Source organism: Cardiocondyla obscurior, linkage group LG03 (assembly GCF_019399895.1).
Source record: "Cardiocondyla obscurior isolate alpha-2009 linkage group LG03, Cobs3.1, whole genome shotgun sequence".
NCBI lineage: Eukaryota > Metazoa > Arthropoda > Insecta > Hymenoptera > Formicidae > Cardiocondyla > Cardiocondyla obscurior.
This window is the reverse complement of record NC_091866.1, coordinates 3,279,737-3,304,384: the sequence shown is the minus strand read 5'-3', so window position 1 is coordinate 3,304,384 and position 24,648 is coordinate 3,279,737. Positions and strand designations below refer to the sequence as shown.

The window sequence follows — 24,648 nt, the reverse complement described above, 5'->3', positions numbered from 1 at the left end:
CGTTCGCGAGTGTCTAGTACGCGGAAGGATGGCTCGTCACGTCCCATCTGAGAGGAGGAGCCGGCCCGGGGGGCATCATGCATCGGCGGAGCAACTTTTAGGTAATTATCAATTTTTTAAATTAAATAAAAAAAAACGTTTACTTTTTTTTTTGTTAAACCTATGAACTAATTAGCATGTCTACATTAATATTTTCCTTTTTATGTTACAGCCACCGGCAGAATTCTACAACTCCGCTGACGCTCATGCAGATTGGTAAGTCAGTAACTTGTTTTCTTTTTCAGGATTTTCTTTTTACAGCAGTGTCGAAAAATAACGCGCGAAAGTGTTAATTAATTTTCGCGATAGTAATTAACCCGGTCGCGTTCGCGAGTGTCTTGTGCGCGGAAGGATGGCTCGTCACGTCCCATCTGAGAGGAGGAGCAGGCTCAGGAAGGGCATCATGCATCGGCGGAGCAACTTTTAGGTAAATATAAATTTTTTTTTAATAAAATCTTTATAAAAATAAAGATTTATCTTTACAATCAATTTTTTTTTTAATTTAACATGTCTACATTAATGTTTTATTTTATGTTACAGTCACCGGCAGAAATCTACAACTCCGCTGATGCAGATTGGTAAGTTGCATGATTTTTTTTCGTAGTTTGTAGTTAGGGTCTCTTAAAAAATAGCGCGTAGCGCGTGTATAATTTCTTCTAGTTAAATTAAAAAAAAAGCTTAAAAGGTGCATATACCGCCACCTTTCCAGAAACGGTTGAAGTTGATAGGAAAGATCGGTACATTCGCGAATACTCATGTAAATAAAATTAAAAAAAAAATTTAATTAAAACATTTAATATTCGTTAACTATTAAATTATTAATTTTAAATACTGATTAAAAAAAATCCTATCACACCTCAAAACCTTCTTACCAGATGATAATTAGCGTCGCGGAAAAAAGGCAACAATATTTCAAGATAAAAGCGATTTTATACTTAACACCAATTTTTTAAATATAATATCAATCAATATGACAATCTGGGGACTTAAAATAAAATAATAACGCGATATAAGGTTGACAAACCGATGGAGGCATAAACGGGAGATACACGTTGGATTCTCGCTGTCGTAAAGGAGAGACGTTCCCCAGGAAGAAGCTACGTTGTCGAACGATCGATCGAACGTGGATTTAAATGGCGGGACATAAATCTCTTCGCGAAGTCGTTCGTCTCGAAATTGCGTGCCTCCCGCTAGACGAACTTAATATGCAAGTAATGCATGCCGAGACAGCAGGGCACTGACAGTCCATATTAAATTCTTAGCGGGCAGCGCGCGTCGTGCTTAATGTCGCTCATTAATCAATGGCATTGTACGCGCGGCGCGGTAAGCCCCGGTCCAAATGTTTCGACACGGGACTCTTTCCATTTAAGCGAGTTGCGGCTGTGTGTTTGTCGTCAGCCGGGACACAACTTGTGCACAACGACACGGTGCATTACCGGCAGAAATACGGCGTAAGTTATGGGATCTCGTTGTATTTGAAACACGGGGCGTCACTTCAGTTATATGCGCTACATCTTCACTTGCGCCCCTCGAATTACCGCAACGGGGTAGAAAACTTTTATACGATTTTTTCCAAAAACAGTACGTATAAAAATATATATAAAAAATAAAAAAATTCTTTTAAACCGAAATATACTTGGCGAGTTAGAAATAAGATACGATGATAAAACGATCTAAAAAAATATTCACGATATTTATGTCGTTGGAAAATATATTTCAAACAAGTTCGCGCGATATCGAGTAACATTTACGAGCACCGTACGCTCAACGTGCCGCTTCAGACTCGCGGCCGCAATCGCGCGAAAACGTTTCTAACATTTTACAAAGTGACAACCGCGTTTCGCCGCGGCCGACCTCGACTATCGCGTCCCGTCGAGATGACAAAAGCGTACAGTAATAAAAATCAGCTTCGGCACGTATCTGCAACGCACGCACCCTCTGTCACAGCTGCGTCGGCCGCAACGATCTCGTCGTTCATTCAAGAACGACGACGGCCGGGCGCTCGTCGGCGTTTGGTTTCAAGCGGACAATAACCGGGCGACGCGTTCCGGACGCGAAATTCATTCCGTCGCCAGCGTCGCGCTGTTTAAAGCCGAAACCGCGCACAAAAGCTGGGCGCTTTCATATTTCTGTCCGCCGCGCGTAAGTCTCGCGTGAATTCGCATCGATACGCGCGCACCCGGAAAGTTATTCTACGTAGGGTCTGACGCTATCACGAATATCGGCGGCCCTTGCTGCTATTGTCTTCGCCGTGATTACGTCCGCGCGACTGATTACCAACCTCCACCAGCTTTTGCCTTTCTTTCCCATTTTTTTTTCTCTTTTTTTCTTTTTTAGTATTGCAACTTTCCGCATACACACATCGTTCATCGATCGCAAAGCCCCCAAATGTGTCATCGAGTTTGCAAAAATGCACGTAGCACTCAACGCGTAAATAGAATTTTTTTTTATAAGCAGAGACTTTTTAAATTAAAAAGAGATTATTTTAAAAATATAATCCTGCTAAGATATTTATATAAAAAAATAGAATTTACGGCATTAACAAAATAGCATTGAATCACAAGTATTTTAATTGTTGAACCTTTACTAATTCTTCACGTGCACTATTATGTAAGACATGTTAACGGCATATGTCAACAAAGACGAAATGTTTAGTCATAAACGGCATTTACAGCCTACATTAAACGCAATCCCGTTTCGTACTCTCGATAGCGCATATGCATAGAATCGCGTAATAGGTCGGATAGCCAAATTTGCATAGTCATATAGTTAAGCGTACAGATTGGTAGACTAATTAGGAGCTTTGCATAGTGACGCTGTTTAGCTGAAAGTCGGCAGAGAGGAATCGTCTCCAAAGGATTACGGTCCCGCCGTAAATATATTCCATTAATTGAATCGCGGAATTACGTCTAAATAATACCCGATACGACTTGGAAGCAGTGCAATCCGTATTTTTTTAAATAAATAAAAGCAGCTCGGTCGGTCGTGGCCCGTACTAATTACAATTCCGCGAATGGTTTTACGGATTATGCATATTTTACGCAAATGAATAATGAATGAATTTCGAAATTGAATTTCGATAAATAAGTCAACGCGGATAAATTATGTTTATCAAATGTATTCCCTCATTCATTTCATATTTTAGATATTTTTAATGTTCTACTTAACTTTCCACAAAATCCCTCGTTATTTTCGTTTCGCAATTTTATTCACGTCAAAGGTTTGGTTTTAAAGTCCTACTCTTTCACAGCTTTTTAATTGTGGGAAGATACCTTTGCACGCGACCGTGTTCGAGTTAATAATAAACTTTCGATTCTCGATGCGAAGAACAAATTTTCTTTTTTTTTTCTTTCTTTTTTTTTTTTTTCTCGAATGCAGCAATTTCGCAGTAGCGATTAAGCTCGAATTATCCACGTGGGCTTGGTGGCCGCGAAAGGTCCCATTCGGCATAATCGAAGTATCGCGTGTGCCAACGGTATGTACGATAATTCCATTACGCGAGAGAACAAATGTACCATACGGATATATGTACGTGTATGTACACGCGGCGCGACGGGACCCTTTTATCGGGCGCGATCTGATAATCTGCCGATCGGCGGCGGAGGCTAAAAGCGGCTGCGTGAGATACGCGGCTAATTCACGTCGCGTGAAAAACCGACGTTGCGAGCGACATAAATATACCTAGTAGCGTGCGAGCCGCGACTGCATCTGTGACTGCAACCGCGAGATATCTTGTCGGTTTACTTGTTTATGTACCTGCTTGTAATCCTAAGGGTAAACAACGGGGTAAAGTCGCACAAAAGCGTATCTCTTAAAAAAATTGTACAGAGATACTGATAACGGGAGTACTTTTCAAATTGTAATTTCTCATCGTTAAAATGCTGTATTTAAGAACTAAAAATAGATATGGAAAAAACGGTAGAAATTGCAATGTAATCGATATATTTTTTTTTTTTTTATATATGGCAAGATTATTTGCGATAAGGATATTTATATTTGTAAGACCGTAGACACATCCGGAGTGTCTCTCACCCATGAAAGCGCAAGTTCGACTTTTCCTAATCGGCACGAGGTTCTTAATCCCAGTCGATCTCGAGCCCGGGGCACCCAGCCACCCACTGCTAACTCCAATTCGCCTTTTATTGTCCCGATCGTAAACTACTCTACAACGACACGGCTCTATTTTCCTCGGCCCAGATTTCCTACATATTTTAACCAATTGAAACAAGAACTATTCGCACGTGCGCGCGCTGCAAGTCGCAAAAAGGGAACGAGCACGAATGCGTTTGTCCGACGATGCGCGTCGCGTATTTTGCTTTCGGATCGCGCGAGCCAAATATCTGCCGCAATGAATAGTCAGAGACAGCGGAAAACGCACGCTTTGTTTGCACCTCGACACCGCGGCTCCTCTAATCGCGTCAATGCGTTCACTGGCAGCTGAGCGGCGGCTGATCGCGATTAATCGTTTCCGGTTCAGAGTAGTTGTATGTACGTACATTGCGCGCGGCAAGCAAATCCCGCACCGGTTCGGAAATGAATGTGAACGTTGTTTCTAATTAGAGGTACGCGGCAGCAAAATTTTTTTTTTCTCTCTTTCGACACGGAAAACACACTTGGGAAAAAATATGAAAGAAGAAAAATAGGGTCGAAGCAATTTTTCATACAAGCGAAATTAAAATGAGAAATAACACGAAATCGTCTTTACGTGATTCAAGTTGAAGTTAAAAGTTTCTTTTTTTTTTTAATAGAAAAGTAATGAAGATGGCTACAAATTAATATGAAATAATGAGGATATTACATTGTTTAAATATCACGTTAAAGATTGTAACTTTCAGTTTTATACTACTTTATTCGTAAAAGGTGCTTAATGAGCTAGCTCGCGCAAATAGAATCGTCACAGAAGTAAATTAGCCAGCAAGGAAAATAAATACAGCTAGAAAACTGGTAGACAACGCTGTCTGCCGTGATATTTATAAGCTTTATACAGGAAGTCGCTCAAATAAACCCATCGTAATTCAACGCGGCGAGTAACGTGAAAAATATGAGCTAATAGCTACGTAGCGCGGTGTAATGATCTATAAATGCACCGAGCTATGTAAATGAACAGACGCACCGGCGACGTACTAAACGAGCTTGCGGGTTTTTTTTTTTTTTTTTGCTCAGGCTACTCGCACTCTGTACATTGCCTCGCGCATCGAAAAGATTCCTGAACGAAATTCCTTTCCGCGCCGAAAATAGTCAGGTCATTCACAAACCCGACGCGATCTATTCACGTCGCCTATTTCCATTTCGTTCATGAGTTATGGGATTCGAGTTTGAGCTGACAAAGTCAATTTTCTTACATTTTTATTTTTGCTGGACAGATAGAATTGTTATTATGTATAAATTGTTCCCACGGAATTAAATATGACAAATTTAAGAAGGTAAGAAAGAAAAAAAAAGAAAGAAAATAAAATCAAATACAATGCACGTTTATATTGTGCAGAATTTTAAGATTACGTTAGGCTTTATTAAATAATTTTTTATTCAAATTTTTATACCAATATTAAAATATAATTCTATTCTGCAAGAATGTTATTTTGTTATACCGTGTGTTCTACTTGCATTGGTTTTTATACAATTTTCGTGCGAAATGACATAGTTGTCTTTCTGGACAAAAACGAAATACCACATGTGAAGTTTCTTATTAAAGTCAGAGAAGCGCATTAATCGGCTTTACTTTATATTAAGAAAGTTTTCGTTTAATGCTGCAGTTTTATCGCGGATTATATGGCTTTTGAAAACGGTACAACTTTTTCAATGAAACTCATGAAGTGACAAGTAAATAATCATACAAAAATCGGCAACAAAGTATTTTTCAGAAAATATTGTTAATTATATTCAATTTTTATTTGTGAATTTAAAAATGCTAAATGCTTAATGATCAAATAAAAAATCGTGGTTAATAATTAAATTTAAATTTTTCGTCCCAAGGTAAATAGACTGATTGGATGTAAAAGCAGTTCTTACGAATCAAGAAAGTTGAATAAGTTGAGGTGGACGAAAGTAAGTTAGCGAGTGAGATTTCACTTTGAAATTTGATTAACTTTCTATTTCTATTAAATCGTTCTTAGCATTCTTTATTAAGTTTTGCAACTTTCCTGAATGAGGCATGAAATCACAATCAATGTGATTCTGTAAAGATTTAATCTTTAAATTATACCTTTTTTTTTCTTTTTTCTCTATTTTTTTTAGAAAAATGTCTCTTTATACGAGGTCCGCAGCGATTATTATTCGAAATTGACGCGACAGGCGAACGGCGGCGAACCTATTGTGATTCCATTGGGTCATCCCGTTAGTCATGATTAAGCAAATTTCATACTCGGGCCATTAATATTACAGTAGGTGACCATGCGAGGTCCACAAAATTCCCCTGGCTAGTATAGAATGCATGCACTGACCCCGACAACCGCTACATCGTCGGCGAACTTGCCGAACTTGATTAAATTGCGTTCAACGAGACTTCGACTATTTATGGGTCGAGAGCAAGTAATCGGGTGAATTGAAAATCCTCTGTATACGTCACGGATTTCAAGAGTGATAAAAAAGTATTAAAAAAAAGAACTGCAAAGAGTGAAAGAACCGGGCGCAAGGATATATGTATGTGATACACATACACATACTTAGTCTACGTAATATCACACTTATACATCTGCGTATAATAAGCATCTAAATTACACGATATACTTAGAGAGGTAAAATACCGTGGGGGGGAACTTAGCACTTTATCGCACCGGGTCCTCGTTCCGTCAGAATGACGTTTGACCCTTTTCTTTTTTTGTGAATGGCGCACGTGGGGGAGGGGAAGGGTGGAAGCTCGTGTCAGCTGCCGTTAGAACGGTAATGAGAGGTGCCATAACGTTAACGGGCGAACGCATACATTCTAGCAATTACGTAGCTCCAACTAATTTCTGTCCCTCGGTAAACTTGAGGAATTCCGGGTGGCGAATATGTGTCCGCGGGGGTTTGCAAAGGGGTAGAAAGGGCACGAGCAGTTTGGGTCGGGGGGAGGGTTACGGTTGACCATTTCGCTGGCTCTCGCGTTTTCCCGCTCTCACAAGCGATTCCAGACAGTCGTGCCGGTTGTCGAACACACAGACGAGATGTATACGAACGGCGCCAGATACATTTGCAGAGACTACAGACTTATATAAGGTGACGTGGAAAACGTTTCACCCATCAGCGCGACTACTTTTTGATTAAATTTTATTTCTAAGTTTAATGGAGCTCTGGTTTGTTCAATGTCGTTAAATCAGGAATGCTTGGGAATTAGATTCTTACGTGCAAAATTTAACCCCATGAAATAATCCATACGATTTTTAATTCGTTTTAAATTTAGTCACAATTAATTTCTGGCTCTTTAGATATAACCACGAGAAGCTAAAATTAATTCTCACTCATGCACGTACGATTGGTATAGGTATCTGTATCTGTATTGTCGCAAAGATAACGCTATCTGCTAGAATAAGGTGGCTGAATATTAATTAATATTTTTTCTTGACGCACCGCGTATATCACCGTACAGCCACCTTCGCCAAGACACGGACACACGAAATTGCAGACACGTGCAACCACGGTGCGCGCCCTTCAACGTTTATGGGGGTGAGAGGGACAAAGATAGGACGACGGGAGGGTTGTTTGTCGAGAGAATTTTCAGTGCGCGCCCGCTGGCCGGTATTACGGGCCGGATTAATTCCCAACAAAAATATGCGAGATATTTTAGCCGGTTGGACGAGAACATTCGCACGCGGGCGCGCGCAAGCCGCAAAAAGGGAGCGAGCACGGATGCGTTTGTCCGACGATGCGCGTCGCGTATTTTGCTTTCGGATCGCGCCTGAACAATATAAAAAAAAAATTTTTAATGCATGCAATTTATTGCTACAATTTAGAAAAGTTATACGCACGAAAGAATTTAATCTTCCTCACCGAACAGGGAATATCTACATGAATATTTCTCGTCTTCAGAGAAAACTCTAATGGCTAGTGGCGTTTTCTTGTTTAATTAGTGTGAATAATGCCGCGCATTTGACCATTTCGTATCTGTGGCCACGGCGGTAAAAAGATACCGCGGGAAGAAAAATCCGGAGAACGCTAAAAATGGGAATGACAAATCCGAGGAGCCGGGAAAACAAAGCTCGACCGGGGAACAAAAATTACGAAAAACAATGAAAAATGTTCATTAGTTATAGGGGAATCAAGTACGTCTATTTTCTCCGCTAACAAAACCGAGACGGCTATATATCTCACGCTACGCGAAAAACACGTTTGCAACCCTACCTTTTATATTTCGCATTTTACATTACTGTATTTGCTACTCGTATGTGTGCATAATTTTGAAGTCTAGATAAGAATTCATTTATAAAACCCGTGAAAATTATATCACGACGTAAGAAGAAAATATAATTAGAGTTTCTGCCTCAGATTATGTCTGTGCAGATTGTGTCATTTAAATCATTTGGTTTAAATAACTTTCAGTATTTTATATCAAAGCCGAGATTCAGTTACAATGTTTTGGGCCGATTTCGTTGTCAACGCTCACTGTCCGTTTCTCACCGTCTATTTACTAGGAACAGAGACACTGGACACGCATAAAAAAAACGTCGCGCGATACATGTGTTAAGTAAATACTCCCGAAAATTGTATTTTATAAAACAAATCGTGTGCATGTTTCTACTCGTGCAGCGTTAACGAAATTAACCCAAAATGTACAATACCACACTAACAGATCTTTTTAATAGATTTAATTGATAATGATGTAAAAACTTACCGCAACGGATGAACATATCGGGCTGTATTACTAGAAGTACCTTCGTTGTCTCGTTCGTTGTCTCGCTCGTTGTCTCGCTCGCTGTCTCGCTCGCTGTCTCGCTCGCTGTCTCGCTCGTTGTCTCGCTCGTTGTCTCCCTCGTTGTCTCCCTCGCTGTCTCCCTCGCTGTCTCGTTCGTTGTCTCCCTCGTTGTCTCCCTCGTTGTTTTTCTCTCACTGTCTCTTTCGCTCTCCTCTCTGTTTTTCGACTCCAAACCTCGCTGATAGAACTCCTTCTGTCACACGGAGTAAAGATGTGCGTTCTAGAAAGATAAAATAACTTGTAATTAATGCGCACAAAGGAAGTCTTTAATATAACTTAAATAACAATCCCGATCGAGGGACAATAAGTTACCTCGATCATTCTCGCGTTAACAATATGTCACAATAATGAATCCTTGCAACAGATTAACTTGCAGTCACTCAAAAGTATTACTGCAGCAATTGGATATTTCTGAAGGCTGCTTCTGCTACTTCTGGAGCTTCGTTTCACTTTCCTTTTTCTCTTTTTCTCTCTTGCGCTTCTCTCTATCTTTTCGACCTCAGACCTCGCTAGCAAACTTCCTCCTGCGAAATAGAATAAATGCATGAGATCTAGATTGACAAAATAATCGATTAATCTGCGAAAAGAAAGTCTAACATGAGCATCCCGATTGAGGAACAGTACGCTATCTCGATCACTCCCGTATTAACAATATATCGCAATAATTGATCCTTTCGACAGTCTTAATTGATACTTACGTAAAAATACTTGCTGCAGCGGTTGAATATATTGAAACGACTGTACTTTGGAAGCTCCGTTTCGCTCCTCCCCTCCTCCCCCGCCGATCGTTCTCTTTTGCTCTTCTCTCCACCTTCTCGATCTCAGATCTCGCTGGCAAACTTCCTCCTGCGAAACAGAATAAATGCATGAGATCTAGATTGACAAAATAATCGATTAATCTGCGAAAAGAAAGTCTAACATGAGCATCCCGATCGAGGGACAATACGCTATCTCGATCACTCTCGTATTAACAATATATCGCAATAATTGATCCTTTCGACAGTCTTAATTAATACATACGTAAAAATACTTGCTGTAGCAGTTAAATATATCGAAACGACTGTACTTTGGAAGCTCCGTTTCGCTCCCCCCCTCCTCCCCCGTCGATCGTTCTCTTTTGCTCTTTTCTCCACCTTCTCGACCTCAAATCTCGCTGGCAAACTTCCTCCTGCAAAACAGAATAAATGCGTGAGGTTCAGATTGACAAAATAATCGATTAATCCGCGAAAAGAAAGTCTTACCTGAGCATCTCGATCGAGGGAAGATGCCTCGGTTTCCGGCATAACCGCCGGGTCTCACAATCCCGCGGCGAATCGCTCTACATCTGCAGCATCGGCGAGCTACTGCAGCGTATCTTGAATCAGAACCCACGTACCTACATCCTGGTCCATCCGTAGCTCCTCCAAAAGATTTTTGTTCACGAAAACTGCGACGATCGATCCGCTCCAGAAAATCACTGACGATCGCTGAATCCGTTCGAAAGTAAGAACATGGCGTCAAAACTTCTCAAGCATAGCGTCACTTTGCCGGCCTCTCATTGGTCCGCCGTCCAGCGAAAATTTGCCGCTTTGAATCAAACGCGGGAAAGCGGGAAACTTCTCGGCAGCTTTCCTTCGATCTATTCTCATTAATTTCTATCTAATCTAAATACTAACGACTTGCCAATGAAACTAGAAACATTGATTTATTCCTAAAAGATTAATTTGATTGAAAATTCGTGAATTTTCACTCTATTTTGCCCGATCGTATAATTTAATATAATTGTAAGGAAAACGACAGAACAAAAATCATACGTGTCGAAATTTCTGAAAGATCCTGCTTTCGTTTTTCTTCTCGTAGTATTTGAGAATTTGTGCCGTGATTTTATTTAGGCTGTATTCTCGAAAAGTGATTTATCTTCGATCGAGAAGATGGATGCGCGGAGTTATCGGTTGCGCGGTGATACACGCCGGAAGATGCAGGAGTAAAATTTTGCCCCGGAAAAAGGAGCCCGTGATATGATCGAAGTATGGCTTTTGCGACGCGGAGTCTGCGAGTTTTATATAAAATATACAATGCAAGCGCGGGAACGACATACTGCACCTTCCGGCAACCGGTCGGCCGGGTGTCGCTTATACAATTAGCGCAAACATGTCGTTACAGCATCGAAGGTATGCATTCTAACCTCTACACGAAAGCGTGAGACTCCTACTTTTCTTGCAATTATTTCTCAATCACGGATGCACGTGCTGTCAACGAAAATTAATATTGACGTTTACTGGAAATTTATATTGACAAAAAAGCTATTAATTTTTTATTTATTATTTTTTCAGAAAGAATATTAAATACGATACGCATTGCACATGCAATTTCAATAAATATTTCTTAGCTTTACTTAAAGAAGCTCGTCTTTTGTATGTGTGTAAAGATATCGAATAAATTCTTATTTTATATCTAAATTTTCGTATTTGTTTCTAGCAACAGATCGCCCAAAAATTACTAGTAATTTAACCAACATACAATCGTCAATAAATGAAACCGAATCGTTAGGTCAGGAGGCAGCAGCTCATAAAAAACAGAATGAGCAGCAAAAGGAAGAAGAAGAAGAAAAGGCGAACCGCGAAAGATCGAAGAGAATGATGAATTATGGTTTTGCGGCATTTGGTGTGTTCATGGGTATTGGCTTCACTTATTTAGTATATCAATTAGGAAGACCTAACTATGACGAACATGGGAATGTCATTGAGGATGAATTTTCCAATTTACCATTCTTTGAACAAATCTACAAGAGAGTCAAGAGAGAGCTTAATTATTATACAAGAGTATGATGCTTTCATAATTAATTTTTAACTTTAAAAATATATTTAGCATGTGTAAATATATTTTTAAATGTTACCAAATAATTATAATATGATATTTTACAGCTGGTACAAGAACCCAGTAGGGAAAAGCTGTTACCTGATCCATTAAAACATCCATATATTCAACCTCCATATACTCTTGTTCTGGAGATGACAGATCTCCTTGTGCATCCAGATTGGACAGTAAATATTTAATTAGTACTTTATGAAAAATTTAACGCGTTTATTTAACACTTGATTTTATATATGAGTATATTTTATCTGTAGTACCAAACTGGGTGGAGATTTAAAAAGCGACCTGGAGTAGACCAGTTTTTAGAAGCAGTTGCTCCACCACAATTTGAGATTGTTATTTATACAGCTGAACAAGGAATGGTATAACTAATCTTTTATTTTTCGTTAATACAAAATATATTAAGTATTTAATAAAATTTATTTAAATGAAAATATTCATTAATTTTTTAATTATAGACAGTATTTCCTATTTTGGATGCACTTGATCCAAATGGCTATATAATGTACAGATTAGTTAGAGATGCAACACGTTTTGTAGACGGTCATCATGTTAAAGATTTGGGAGCTCTCAATCGGGATCTTAGTAGAGTAATTATTATTTTAATTATTATTTCTTATATTTTGGAAAATTTTTTGTTACTACTAATATTTCTTATTATAGGTTATTGTTATCGATTGGAATGAAGAAAGCGTAAAATTACATCCAGAAAATGCATTTAAACTTCCTCGATGGTCGGGTAACGATGACGATACTACATTATTTGATTTAGCGGCATTCCTGAAAAGTGAGATTAACTTTAAAATTATACGCTTTAAAAAATTCATACAGCATTACCGATATTAGAAATTCTGTTTCTTTTTAGTTTAAATTTTTTAATTATAATCGTTATTGACTGATTTAATTTTTCTACAGCAATATTGACATCGAACGTAAATGATGTACGAGATGTATTGAACTATTATAGACAGTTTGATAATCCGTTGGAAATGTTTAAAGAAAATCGACGAAAATATTTGGTAAGTTTCCATAAAATAGGAAAAATAATAGATGCAATCGATAATTTAATTATAATAATTATTAATAGATGCAAATGGAAGAGGAACAAAACAAACAACAAGACAGCAACAAAGTACTTATTTCGAGTTGGAAACCTTCTTTCTTACGGAACCGCTAGTCAAAATAAACCAATTATGTTGAAATTTTTAATGTGTATATTATTTAAAACGTAACATATTCTCTCATTTCATCATAAAATATTTTATCATAATTATTGTTTAATTTTTATTATAATAAAATATCGTTAAAAAATACATTAATTTATTTATAGCATAAATTATTGTTTTTACATAATTTCAACATATATTACGTACGAAAATGTTAAATTTAAATAATACATTTCTATTAATCTGTAATTATGTAGATTACTTAACGCGTTTTCTCTTACGAGTTTTCCCCAATTTAACTTTTGGTAATAACATTTCTTGTAACACATTGCTGTCTTCAATGTTCGTAAGATTTTGTTCTTGCGACACACTAACTAAATCTTGCGTATTGATAGGAGTAGGTATATACTCTGGCTCATCCTGTGATTGCGTCACAGGATGATTCGAAGTCGAGGATTCCAACCAATTCAAAACTTTCTGATGTGGTCCCGCTCCTACAGGTACTGAGACTTCTTCACGTATTTCCCAAGCTGCAAGAAGTTCTGGTGCTAATAAATCTATATATGATCCTAACTGAGCTAATGATTGTTTCCAAGATGGGTCAAAATCATTATTTATATATTCTTCAGTGGATTTTAAACGAGACTCGAACGTCTTATTTGTCAAATCTGTAAAAATATTTTTATAAATTGCATTATTTAATACTATAAAAGTAGATTTAATTAAAAAACAATTAAATTGAATTTCTTACTGTCATATATATATTGCATGTTGCATTTATCAGTAAGAGTTAAGGGTACTAGTGGTTCAGGTTGGGTTAACAAAGCTTTTTCCCATATACTTAATGCATAACAAGCTTTACCATTTATAGGAGAATATTTATCCAATGCATTTTCGTGTGATATACACTGGTAAAATATATCACCTGAAAATAATAAAATAAAACGATATATTTACATATTTGGAATTATATCCTACAGTATTAATATAAACTAAAACATTTTATAATAAAATATAATTATACCAATGGAATTTTGGGTAAAGTAGAATGTTCCTTCTGCCTGTACATTTGTGATTAATGTACTGCCAGCGTTACACAATTCAAATCTGCTTCGTAAATACGGATTTAAGCACATTCCTTGCAACTGTGATTCATTTAACGTTTCTGCAATATATGGCGGTGTAAAAGGTAAATTAAAAGAATGAGATTTTTCTTCGTCCATCCACGTGTTCAAAATTATTCTGTTTTCACCTGCTTTCTGAGTTGACAGAACAATTATTTCCTTGTCATTGCTGTAATTAATATATGATATAATTTTAGTAGCAATTAATTATATTATTAAAATTTATCTAACATTATTAACCTGTTAGTTACAGCAGCCAATAACGGCGTATCTTTTAATTGATGCGTCCACTTTTGTTCTACACATTGCGTAGGGGAACGATTATCGCACAACAAAAAGGAATGATAACTGCCTAAATATCGACGATAATTGTACCTACTTGGTGCTTCTACTGACAAACTTTCACAATTTTCTAAATTAAATTTCGGACACAGTGTGATACATGCGTGATTAAGCGCAATCTGTAAACAAATATAGTAATACATTAATATAATAATTAAAAATAATAAATAACAAAGATATTCTTATTATTAAGTAAATAATTTTAAAAAATAATATAAGAAATTTATCAAATTTGTAATTGCGTATTAAAAATAGATTAAAAACTAGTTTTTATTTTTACCCTGGTATCAAGATAATGTAAGCAACATCTGTCTACATAAATTAAAACATTTGGATCAGTTTCTTGAAATCTTACGCATCCCCAACCATCACGTCTGTGAGTTGCATTATTTTGTAATACAGAACCACTACTAATATAGTTTCTGAAAAAATATAACATTAAAAAAATAGAAGAAATCAATTAATAATATAAATTAAGAAAAATAAATACTTACGAATTATTTATGTCCCACAAAGACAGTATTCCTTCTACATTTAACGTACAATGATAATTTACATCAGTTAAACTTAAGTCGGCACTAACATATGATACTTTTGAGGCTTGTGTGTGAATTTCCTTAAGCAATAAATGACTCTCAGAAGTTGACAATGTATAGAGAGTACATTGACCTTTATGCCTTCCTAAAATTCTACCTAAAAATGATAATTTAATTAGAATAATTTCTAAAATATATAAATTCATATTTTACATTAAAAAAATTTTTAATACATACATGTATCATCAATTTTATTTTGTCTAATTTCATATAATACATCATGCAATTTACTTTTAGCTGAATTTTGTAACAATGGCTTCCATATAAAATTTTCCATGGGTGTAATATGTGCAGCCACTAAAAAATATATTTTTAAAAAATTAAAATGTAAAACTATACAAATTGTTACATATGTCCATAAAACATTTTATATTAAAACGCTACCTAAATCTCCCATAAATGGAAATAGAAGTACATCCAAGTTATTTAATTGAGTGTAATTTAATGACCCACCAGTATGGTACCAATTATATGTCTAAAAAAATATTTTATTAATTCTTTATATAATATTTAAATATTTTCTTAGTTATTTTTTTTATATTTATTTAAACATACCCCCTCAAAATAAGGATCTGGATCCATGTCAAGTAATTCTGCTATATCTGCAATATATCTAGGTACATTTGCATTATATCCATTTCCACCTCTTTTCCACCTTATGCTTTTTTTATGTAGTTTATTAAATTCTATCAAAAATACATTTTGTTAAGTTAATATAAAATTTACATTGCTATAATTTGTTATAATTTAATCTTTTATGTTACCTGTTTTATGTCTATCATAATAATTTATTATCCTATTTATATCATCTTTTAAATGGTTTTTTGTTGTAAGGAGTTGCAGGGCTGGATCTTCTTCACTAAGCACTGTAAAATATTTAAAGAAAAATATTCTAAGTAAACTTATAATCATAGAATTTAATTAAATTCTAATAAAATTATTGTAAAACTTTTAAAACAGTTTTTAAAAAATCATAAAATATATAAATCATGATTACCTGTTCGTGATAATGTTGCTGGTGGCAATAATGGCTTTGGTAAGTCACAATTATATGGAAACTCTTGAAAGAGTCCTATAGCACTCTCCTCATTCCATTCTTCAATACAAGGTGATTTGCTTAGATTGTAACCTGGCATTACATGATGTAGATAATTTTTGAGAAATTCAGTACTTAGTTTATTCAACAAATTGCTTTCAGCACGTTTAAATGCCTTCGATTCTGTCTCACTCATAATTAATTCAAATTTCTCTTAAGTTTTCCATTAACTCTTTTATTTCTGAAACAGTAAAAATAATAAAATAAATGTTAATGCTTCTCATCATAATTTTTTTATCAAAATATACTCAACCGATGTACTTTTGCTTAGAAACAAAAGTTTGAAACATAAAAAGTATCGCTCGTGTGTGTAAAAACAATAATTAATTGTTAAACTTGACGTACTTTAAGGTTATTAAATTTATAATATCGACACATCGTATTTATTGAAAGTGAAGTCATGAAAAATGTTATCAGCTAGGCAAGTAATAATTTTTTTACTTTAAAAATCTTCGTTTTTATGCAAAAATCGTAAAATAAATACCAGTTTTCCTAATTATTAGAATATAGGATAGAAGATAAACAAAACTGAGATTAAGGATAATTTACACTGGCGAAAATGTGCAAAAATGTCTGCACTCTGCACTCTGCAGCGGTCGTGTGAATCCATCTTGACCCTCCCTCCCGCTGCACTAGCTCTACTAACTCCACTCTTCCGTGAACTCCATGAAGTGCAACATATACAACAGCGTCAACAGCGAGGTGGAGTGGTGCGTCTGTGATAGATACGTCTCGAAATGTCAGATCTGGCAAGGATTCACGGTAATTGTTCGTTGCCAACGCCGTGCCCGTAATTTCGCAGTCGAGCTCGCCTGCTAAATCTCACGATAAATCCGCTTTTGTTTTTCGTTTATCAAAAAGTCGGATAAAGTATCCCCAGTGTTGTTTCGTCCCCTTTTTCCCCCCCTGTCCTTCCTCCGCTCGATACGCAAAGGTATCACGATTAATTACTACGAGCGGGCGTTGAAAACTATCGCAACGCTTCCTGCATGGTACGAGAGCCATGGAACGGGAAATAGGGCTCGAGGTTCGCGCTGGCCTGTTCGTGGACTTGTGATTAACGTGATCTGTCAATTAGGCGGTGAGGTAGGCGTTTTAAATGCATACATGCGCGATGAGGCAACGCGAGAATACGTGACACAACGCGAGCCCTCGCGAATGTTTGTTTTACATGCGCAAATTTCGATAAATGCCGAGATAATCGGATAACGGAACTCCGCGGCGACGTGTTACTTGTGCTGTCTGTCGGAACGTTTCACGGGAGCGTACGTGCCACACATATTTGGAACGTATACGTGAACTCTCGTATTTTTTTCGGAGCACTAATACATATGCGAGTGTTATTTTATTTCCTCCTGCATTAAAAACTTGTTGCTTGATAATAATCAGGAGCTGCATATTAAATAATGTGTAATTATAACTGCAATTTTTTTTGTATTATTTTTTTATCGAATTAATTTAGAAGAAATTATTTTCCTTGCATATTAAGTAATACAAATAAAATTTTTGGTTTTTTTTATATCTTTAATATCGTGTCGTATATTGTTTTTATATTGCAAAAAATATTTTTTAGAAGAGTAGAAAGATGCGATGGCTGCCTCAGTTGTATCACGGAATGAAGAAGAGGAATTGAATGGAGAGACAGAGTCAGAGGCTAGTAGTATATGTCAAGGCTCTGTGATATCCACTGTGCCTGATCGTCATGGATTTCTGGGCGGTTCGCAATACAGCCCCGAAAGGTAGTTTGTAATATTGTTCGTTTTGTCTTTTGGGAATCACTTTGGGCGCCCAACGCACCCTGGGTGCTCCCGAAAGACAAAACGAACAATACTTATATAATATTTCGATAAAATTAAATTTTACTCGACTGTGAAAACTTTGTGAAATAGGAAACAGGCCATACCACCGGATGTGATACTGCGAAGGGAGAGGAAATGGATACAGATGTTAAACAATTGGAGTCGTTTTATGACGACAAATTACCCGAAGGTTCGCGAGAGATGTCGCAAGGGCATACCACCTTCCGTAAGATTGCGCGCCTGGCTGAATTTGTGTGGTGGTCAGCTTTTAATGAACGAGAACCCAAATTTGTATGAGGAACTGATCAAACGACCAGGCGATCCTAAATATATAGAGGACATAAAAAAAGATCTCCATCGTCAGTTTCCGCATCATGAGATGTTTGTCGAAAACGCACCTGGACAGCAGGAATTGTTTCAAGTCCTTAAAGCATATTCCATATTGAATAGTAAAGTAGGTTACTGCCAAGCTCAAGCGCCCATCGCCGCATTTTTGCTTATGCACATGCCCGCAGTTCAGGCATTCTGGTGTCTTGTTGCAATATGTGATAAGTATCTCGTCGGCTATTACAGCCAGGGCATGGAAACGTTGCTGCGTGATGGCGACATCTTATTTGCTCTTCTGAAAAGAGTCTCACCCACTGCGTACAAACATTTAGTTAGTACAAATATATCTTTATGCAAACTTCTAATGCATCTATATTTATTACGCGTTTTACGAAAATTTTATTTTACAGATATACATAAATTTTTATTATTAGCAGTTTTTAAATGTCGTTTTTTATATATTAATCGTTAGTTATAATATATAAGGATTTAATTAAGTAAATAATTTTTTTATTTTAGAAAAAACAAAAAATGGAGCCAATCTTGTATATGACGGAATGGTTCTTGTGCGTTTATACTCGTACGTTACCGTGGGAAAGTATCTTGCGCGTATGGGATATGTTCCTCTGCGAGGGTGTGAAAGTAATCTTTAAAGTTGGATTGGTACTATTGAAAGGTAGTCTAGGTCGTACTTCCTTTACCAAACGTTGTCCAACGACATACGAAACCCTCCAAGTTCTAAGAAACCCACCACAACATATCATGGAAGAAGAAACCTTGGTTTATCAGGTAAATAATTTTAAATTTAAATATTATAAAATAAATTAATTAGTATTTATATCTACAATTAAATATTATATATGTAATATAGATTCAAAGGTTGAACTTAAGCGAAGAAGATTTTGAATACGAGCATCAGAGGCAAATGTTAAAACGAAGAGCTGCGGAGAGGGAAACTGCCAATCGAACTGACTGATAATTAACTAGTTAAATGAAGATATGGGGCGGAATTACATTACATTTTAACATGATACGTCCCGATGTGTGCCTTCCTTTCCGTTCTTCTGATACTATACAGACTCTGCGATTTGCACGTTTTGAATTTTTTTTGCATTACAAAGTCAAAGGATGCACCAAAAACGGATAGGTACGTATACTTGCAAAGTAGAAAGTTTTCCATATACTTCGTCCATGCATATATACACATGTCTACATTCCCCGAGCAGTCAAAGAGCATTATCTCTACTTCCTTTATTAATATTATTAGAACTCTATTACTAGAACGTGTAAAAAAAAAAGCACATCACATCTGTAGGCTCACGTAGTACTATTTAATATTTTCTCATATACTTCTCGTTGACTTTTAGTTAATCATTTTCATGTTTAATATAACTTTATGTACAAAAATTTATTGCATTTTTAAAATAAAAGTATATAATATATGATAATGTTACATTAAATAAATATATTATTATCTTTCGTTAATGCCAATCTTATTTTATATTAATCCTTACTGATTGAGAAACAAGTTTAATTTTCGATATACTTCGATATACTTATCATATTTAATAATAGCGTAAAAGTTCCTATCGTGATATTTATAATACACTTATATTAATATGCACAATGTAATATATGTGTTTCTAGATATTTTTAATTTTTAGTTTAATTTCTAAAAATGTGACACTTTTAATTTTACATTACATACTCTCAGCTAGCTGTGTTGAAGTTCTACCAACGATTACGTCCATCTATGGCATTCATCACAAGAGTCGTTAAACGCAAAAAATCGTCGTTGCTGTCAGCTACTCGTGCCTTAAAAAGTTCCAAATGAGGCAGTTTCGGTAGAAAAAGTACACCCATCATAAACAGAAGTGCCATACTGATAAATGTACCAATTGCTACGAAAAGCGGATTCATGAGCTGCTTCTGAGTGCTTTCTGTGGTTTCTGTAGCCGCGTATATGGGAACCATCTGTAAAATAAGCAAAATATAAATTGCATTCTTTCAATTAATCAGTCATAGATTAATTAACAGGTAAAATACGTAATTTATTTTATTTATCGCTTCAGCGACTTATTCGTTCAAATTATTATAAATATTAAATAGATTTAATTATCTTTTAATTTAATTTGCACCAGTTAGAACCAGTTAATGAGAGTCAAGTGGTACCAAATCTATTTAGTAGGCCGGTAACCGGTGATCATTATTTCTTAATAAAACTAAAATATGTAATGCAGAATATGCTAAAGTTCGCGTCCACGTTGTAATACATATTTTCAAAGTTTACTTTCAAGATTTTTTACGCGTCGTACATCTATTAATAAACATCTGAGCAACGGCTCGTGTTGCACAAGCTCACGCAATTCAATCCCATGCATCAACGTTTTGAAATAAAATCATTGACAAATCAAATACTTCAGCAAAATCTGGTTACACCGGATTGCTAAATAAAAATAAAATAAAATCCATGACTTGCACCTAACGGACGGCGCAACGGATCTTGTGACTTTCGCTTACCGCGGTCTGATGATGATCCCTTTGCAGCTCAGATGCGAAACTCTTCAGTGGAAAGAAGTAGTAGTTATACATCGGTTTAACCGGTAGCTGCAGATGACCAGCCTGGGGCGACGTGTCGCCATTGCCGTTTGCGGCATTGAGAGCCTGTGTCAACGACGCCACGCTGATCGCTGACCCTTTTTCCAAGGCCTTTTTGTATAACGCGGCCAGTTCCGCTCGCGTAAACGCCAGCGGCTCCGGCTGCTTCATCTTCGGATAGCTGGCCTCGGCGGTAGGATCACGCACCTGAAAAATTTGAACGTATTATTTGCCTACCGACCAATTAAGTTAACAAAGAAATTATGATTATTCCATTTTATATTTTGCAAATTAAAATAAAATAGTAATGTAAAAAATTGTTAAATTTTCAGATTGTCAAACATTAAGAATTAAAGAAAGGGATTAAAATTAGAGAAGATACATTCGAAAATTAACACAGATAAAAAGAACAGGATTTATTAAATTAAGATCACGTTTTCCAATCACATGGCTTTGCATTGGATAAAGGTTTCTTCATAGAAAAAGAGTTCAATATATGTTTTTTTTTTTTTTTTTTTTTACTTTTCCGGCAATGAAATTCGTTTAAGTTACACGTACCGCATAATATTGCGCTATATTATTCGCGCTCGAGTGAGCCGTGTCCATATGTTCGATAGGCACACCCATCGGCTTCTGCACATCTTGAGGAACGTTGTTGGTGCTGATCTTGCGATATCTGTTATCTTGGAGCCTGTGATCGTAATAATTTGCATGTCGATAGCCCAGGTTCATCGACGAAAGCCGATCGTACATCGTCAGACTGTTAGACGGCATATTTAATTCTTGCAATTCGATCATCGCTTTCTGAAGATATTCGCCGCTCGTTTCGGCGCCACAGGCTCGTGCGTTAACAATGATCAAAGACATTATCGCGGTGAGCCGCGATGGCTTTGATAAATTCATACCGAATCTCTTTTACGGACTTTTAGCATCTATCGGGAGAAGGAATCGTCAGGAGTCAGAATCTCGATTAACGGCGTTCTCTCGTTATTTTTCTCGTTATCATGTCGTAATATCATATACAATGAGAGTCTCTTACGTATTTATTAGAAAATCTTCTAATCTTCGCAATATCGATAACGCGGCCGCAGCACATTTTCATTTCCGGGCGTTAAATGCTGCTTAACAAATCACACGTGTATCTTGTTAAGTATAAAAACACAGCGGCAACTTTGAAACATTTTTCTAATACTGCTAAACGTAGCACATCGTCGACTTTCGAACGACAACGAGATCGAAAGAAAGCCGGATACGATGCTGGAGATTAGATGCGGTTGCACAAGTTACGATGTGGTATGATAGAAAGTGTTACATCATTTTAAAATTAAATAACTGTTAATTAGGATGAGATAATTTGCAAAGACATGCACACAGAAGCATCAGGTTTCTTTTGAGAGAGAAAGAAAACAGACGGCAAGTGGTGTCGGCGAACGGATCAATTTACAATTCATTTACACGAAAGGGAGAGATTATCCGAAACACAGGGCGGCGGTTCGGTTACGCGGATGTGCGGGTCCAGCCGGCCGTGGTGATTCAAATAAATCAATTCATGTCTTGTATATCGCGGGTCGAGATCGCGTGCACGACGTCCGGATGTCTCTTTACTCGCGGCACGGACCCACGTCGTACGTACGTTGGAGAACTCGCGTGTCCGATCGAGGTGGATCGTCGCACTCGTTCACGAAGGTACTATCGCGAACGCGCTGAATTAACTTCCTTCACCGGTACATATTTCCCCCCACATGTGCGAATCCTGGCCGGCGAACGGACACTCCATTCTGGCCAAACACACAATTGAGCCAAAATAAATGAGTGGTCGAATAAAAAATTAATCGACCACAAATTTATTAATTTGCAATTTAATATTAAGGGCGAAGGCATGTATCTTGAGTCCAATATTATATCGATTCCTGTAATACAAGTTTCTTTTATTAATAACTTAATCATTTCTCAATTATTTTTCAGGAAATTATACCGTTCATGTATATGCGAATTGCTCTATGAGAAACAAAAAAAAATTGATAATTTGCTTACCCTATATTGTTGCTCAAGAGATTTGTACAGAGTTGCGTGTGTACGAGTTCCTCAAATCGAACCTGTTTGTACTAAATTCGGTAATAAATGTAACAGTCCCTTCGATCAAAATGACCCACTTATGAATAAATGTAATATTTTACACTGGGGTCGTGAAACCAGTATTTTATTCAGCTTGGCGTACGCATGTAAGTAAGTTAACGGATGTACCCAAAACCCTCGGGACCTGGATTGTATGATCCGTGACGGCTGGTATTTGATGATCACCGTTTGACGCGAAGCGTATAATCGCTAATAAATTTTTGATAAGATCTATATTTGTGTGAGATCAGTAAAAGACAGCGATTATCGTTAACGCCAGACAGTTACAGCCGTGACATGTGCCCTTAATTTCTCGAGAGGCTTCGTGTCGATTAATGTCTCGTAAAGTATCATTTCTGGCATAGCATCATCACGAGGCAAACTAAACTTTTTTTTATTTATTGCCATAAACTATTTGCAGGTCCGAGCGTCTTATCATTGGTCGTAATAATTACTTTTGTGCCGCCACATGCAATTAAGACAATAAAGCGAATTTTAATTTCCGAGACATCCAGCCAGTTCCGTTCCAACGTGAGCAAAAGGAATAAATTTGCTTTCGGAATTACAAATGTATGTCGGCAACCTGATTTGCCCTACGAATCTTCATCGGCCGTGTCGGAAAAAAATATTTTAGTTGCACTTTGCTGCGCCGGATGAAAAGCAGCCACGACAGTTTTCAGTGTACCTGCTACAAAAGATCAAAATTTATAATTTTAATTAATTTAATTGTTTCAGATATACGAAAAAGAAACTTGACTCTAATTATTGTTTTCTAATCTGTCTTGGATATACAAGACGTAATTCTTTAACGTGATTACTGCGATTGTGAATTAATTTTATCAGTTACAATATTTACCGTAAATAGAAAGGAAGAATCGCGGTTGAAGCGTTAACGAAATAATGAAACGTGGTATTCATAGTACGGAATCGCGGTTCGTCGATTGACCGACGCAAGCCGTTAAGTGACAGATGCCCGTTGATTATCCGCAATTATTATTATAGGACCTTCCATCTCCGTGAACTAGAAATTCTGATACACTCGATGAACACGATACATACGCCTCCTGAATTTTTCCGTTAACTATTGCAGAAGGAATCAAGGTATATGTTCACATCGAAACTGTAGTAAAAATAAAATTAATTAATTAACATAAGAATACTGAATAAATAATAGCAGTTAGTTTAACAAATTTTTTAACAGTTAATGATAGCAATAGTTGTTCTCTAACACATGTTGATTAATCATTAATAAAAAGCATACGATAATTATAAATTAACAATATAATTTTTAACATTCTGCATAATTACTGCTATTTGTAAGAACCTTTTTATTGTCCACGCGCGAATAAAGTTCTTAGAAATATCGTGCAGATAACTTCGTCTAACTAAAGCATTTGCATATGAGATGCTTTAGTGCAAGCAATGAACCGTTCCTTAATTGTTAATAATGATGTAAGCAACCGTTAGGGTCATTTGTCGATGCTCTGCAATAAAGCATCACACTTTGTAAACGGCATACTTTCAAGTAGAAAATTATACGTACATAGATAACGTTTAATGAATAAAAGACATAGCTTTTTTTCTTTTTGCGAAAGGTGACGCGAATTAAATTCATCAGGTAATTGATTTCGTCCAGCGTACGTCTGTTACTTTTTTCCAAACGACAAATAGTTCGCTCGTACGAAGTCAATTCCTTCTCGTACATT

At 36.6% G+C, this 24,648-nt stretch overlaps 4 protein-coding genes across 9 annotated transcripts; 2 read left to right on the top strand and 2 right to left on the bottom strand.

Moving 5' to 3' along the window:
- Positions 1-10,853: 10,853 nt before the first annotated feature.
- On the top strand, positions 10,854-12,981 carry LOC139101167 (mitochondrial import inner membrane translocase subunit TIM50-C). 2 transcript variants are annotated; one of them, XM_070654097.1, is made up of 8 exons: positions 10,854-11,076; positions 11,390-11,727; positions 11,830-11,949; positions 12,034-12,141; positions 12,238-12,369; positions 12,443-12,566; positions 12,695-12,798; positions 12,867-12,981. In XM_070654097.1, the coding sequence occupies exons 1-8, from the start codon at positions 10,935-10,937 to the stop codon at positions 12,954-12,956; spliced, it is 1,158 nt and encodes a 385-aa protein (XP_070510198.1). In that variant the 5' UTR covers positions 10,854-10,934; the 3' UTR covers positions 12,957-12,981. The 2 variants fall into 2 exon arrangements, with proteins under 2 accessions (XP_070510198.1, XP_070510196.1); XM_070654095.1 differs by having other exon boundaries at positions 10,855-11,076; positions 11,384-11,727.
- An 80-nt stretch (positions 12,982-13,061) lies between these two features.
- Taf1c-like (TATA box-binding protein-associated factor RNA polymerase I subunit C-like) lies at positions 13,062-16,640 on the bottom strand. Its single transcript, XM_070654036.1, has 12 exons — positions 16,365-16,640; positions 16,005-16,284; positions 15,772-15,873; positions 15,563-15,693; positions 15,392-15,482; positions 15,185-15,304; positions 14,906-15,104; positions 14,692-14,833; positions 14,310-14,530; positions 13,970-14,238; positions 13,697-13,870; positions 13,062-13,613 (listed from the first exon to the last, which is right to left on the bottom strand). Exons 2-12 carry the CDS (start codon positions 16,237-16,239, stop codon positions 13,204-13,206), a joined length of 2,094 nt encoding a protein of 697 aa, XP_070510137.1. The 5' UTR covers positions 16,240-16,284; positions 16,365-16,640; the 3' UTR covers positions 13,062-13,203.
- Positions 16,641-16,731: 91 nt separating this feature from the next.
- On the top strand, positions 16,732-20,081 carry Wkd (TBC1 domain family member whacked). Of its 5 annotated transcripts, XR_011545519.1 has the most exons (6): positions 16,732-16,865; positions 17,677-17,842; positions 17,993-18,560; positions 18,749-19,018; positions 19,101-19,376; positions 19,944-20,081. XR_011545519.1 is itself a non-coding variant. In XM_070654098.1 (5 exons), exons 2-5 carry the CDS (start codon positions 17,694-17,696, stop codon positions 19,203-19,205), a joined length of 1,092 nt encoding a protein of 363 aa, XP_070510199.1. In that variant the 5' UTR covers positions 16,732-16,865; positions 17,677-17,693; the 3' UTR covers positions 19,206-19,715. The 5 variants fall into 5 exon arrangements, 4 of the variants coding, with proteins under 4 accessions (XP_070510199.1, XP_070510201.1, XP_070510202.1 ...); XM_070654098.1 differs by lacking the exon at positions 19,944-20,081 and having other exon boundaries at positions 19,101-19,715; XM_070654100.1 differs by lacking the exon at positions 19,944-20,081 and having other exon boundaries at positions 16,743-16,813; positions 19,101-19,715.
- On the bottom strand, positions 19,961-24,632 carry LOC139101175 (uncharacterized). Its single transcript, XM_070654116.1, has 6 exons — positions 24,486-24,632; positions 23,799-24,062; positions 22,862-23,630; positions 21,386-22,737; positions 20,750-21,034; positions 19,961-20,203 (listed from the first exon to the last, which is right to left on the bottom strand). Exons 4-6 carry the CDS (start codon positions 21,728-21,730, stop codon positions 19,961-19,963), a joined length of 873 nt encoding a protein of 290 aa, XP_070510217.1. The 5' UTR covers positions 21,731-22,737; positions 22,862-23,630; positions 23,799-24,062; positions 24,486-24,632.
- Between the last annotated feature and the right edge of the window lie 16 nt (positions 24,633-24,648).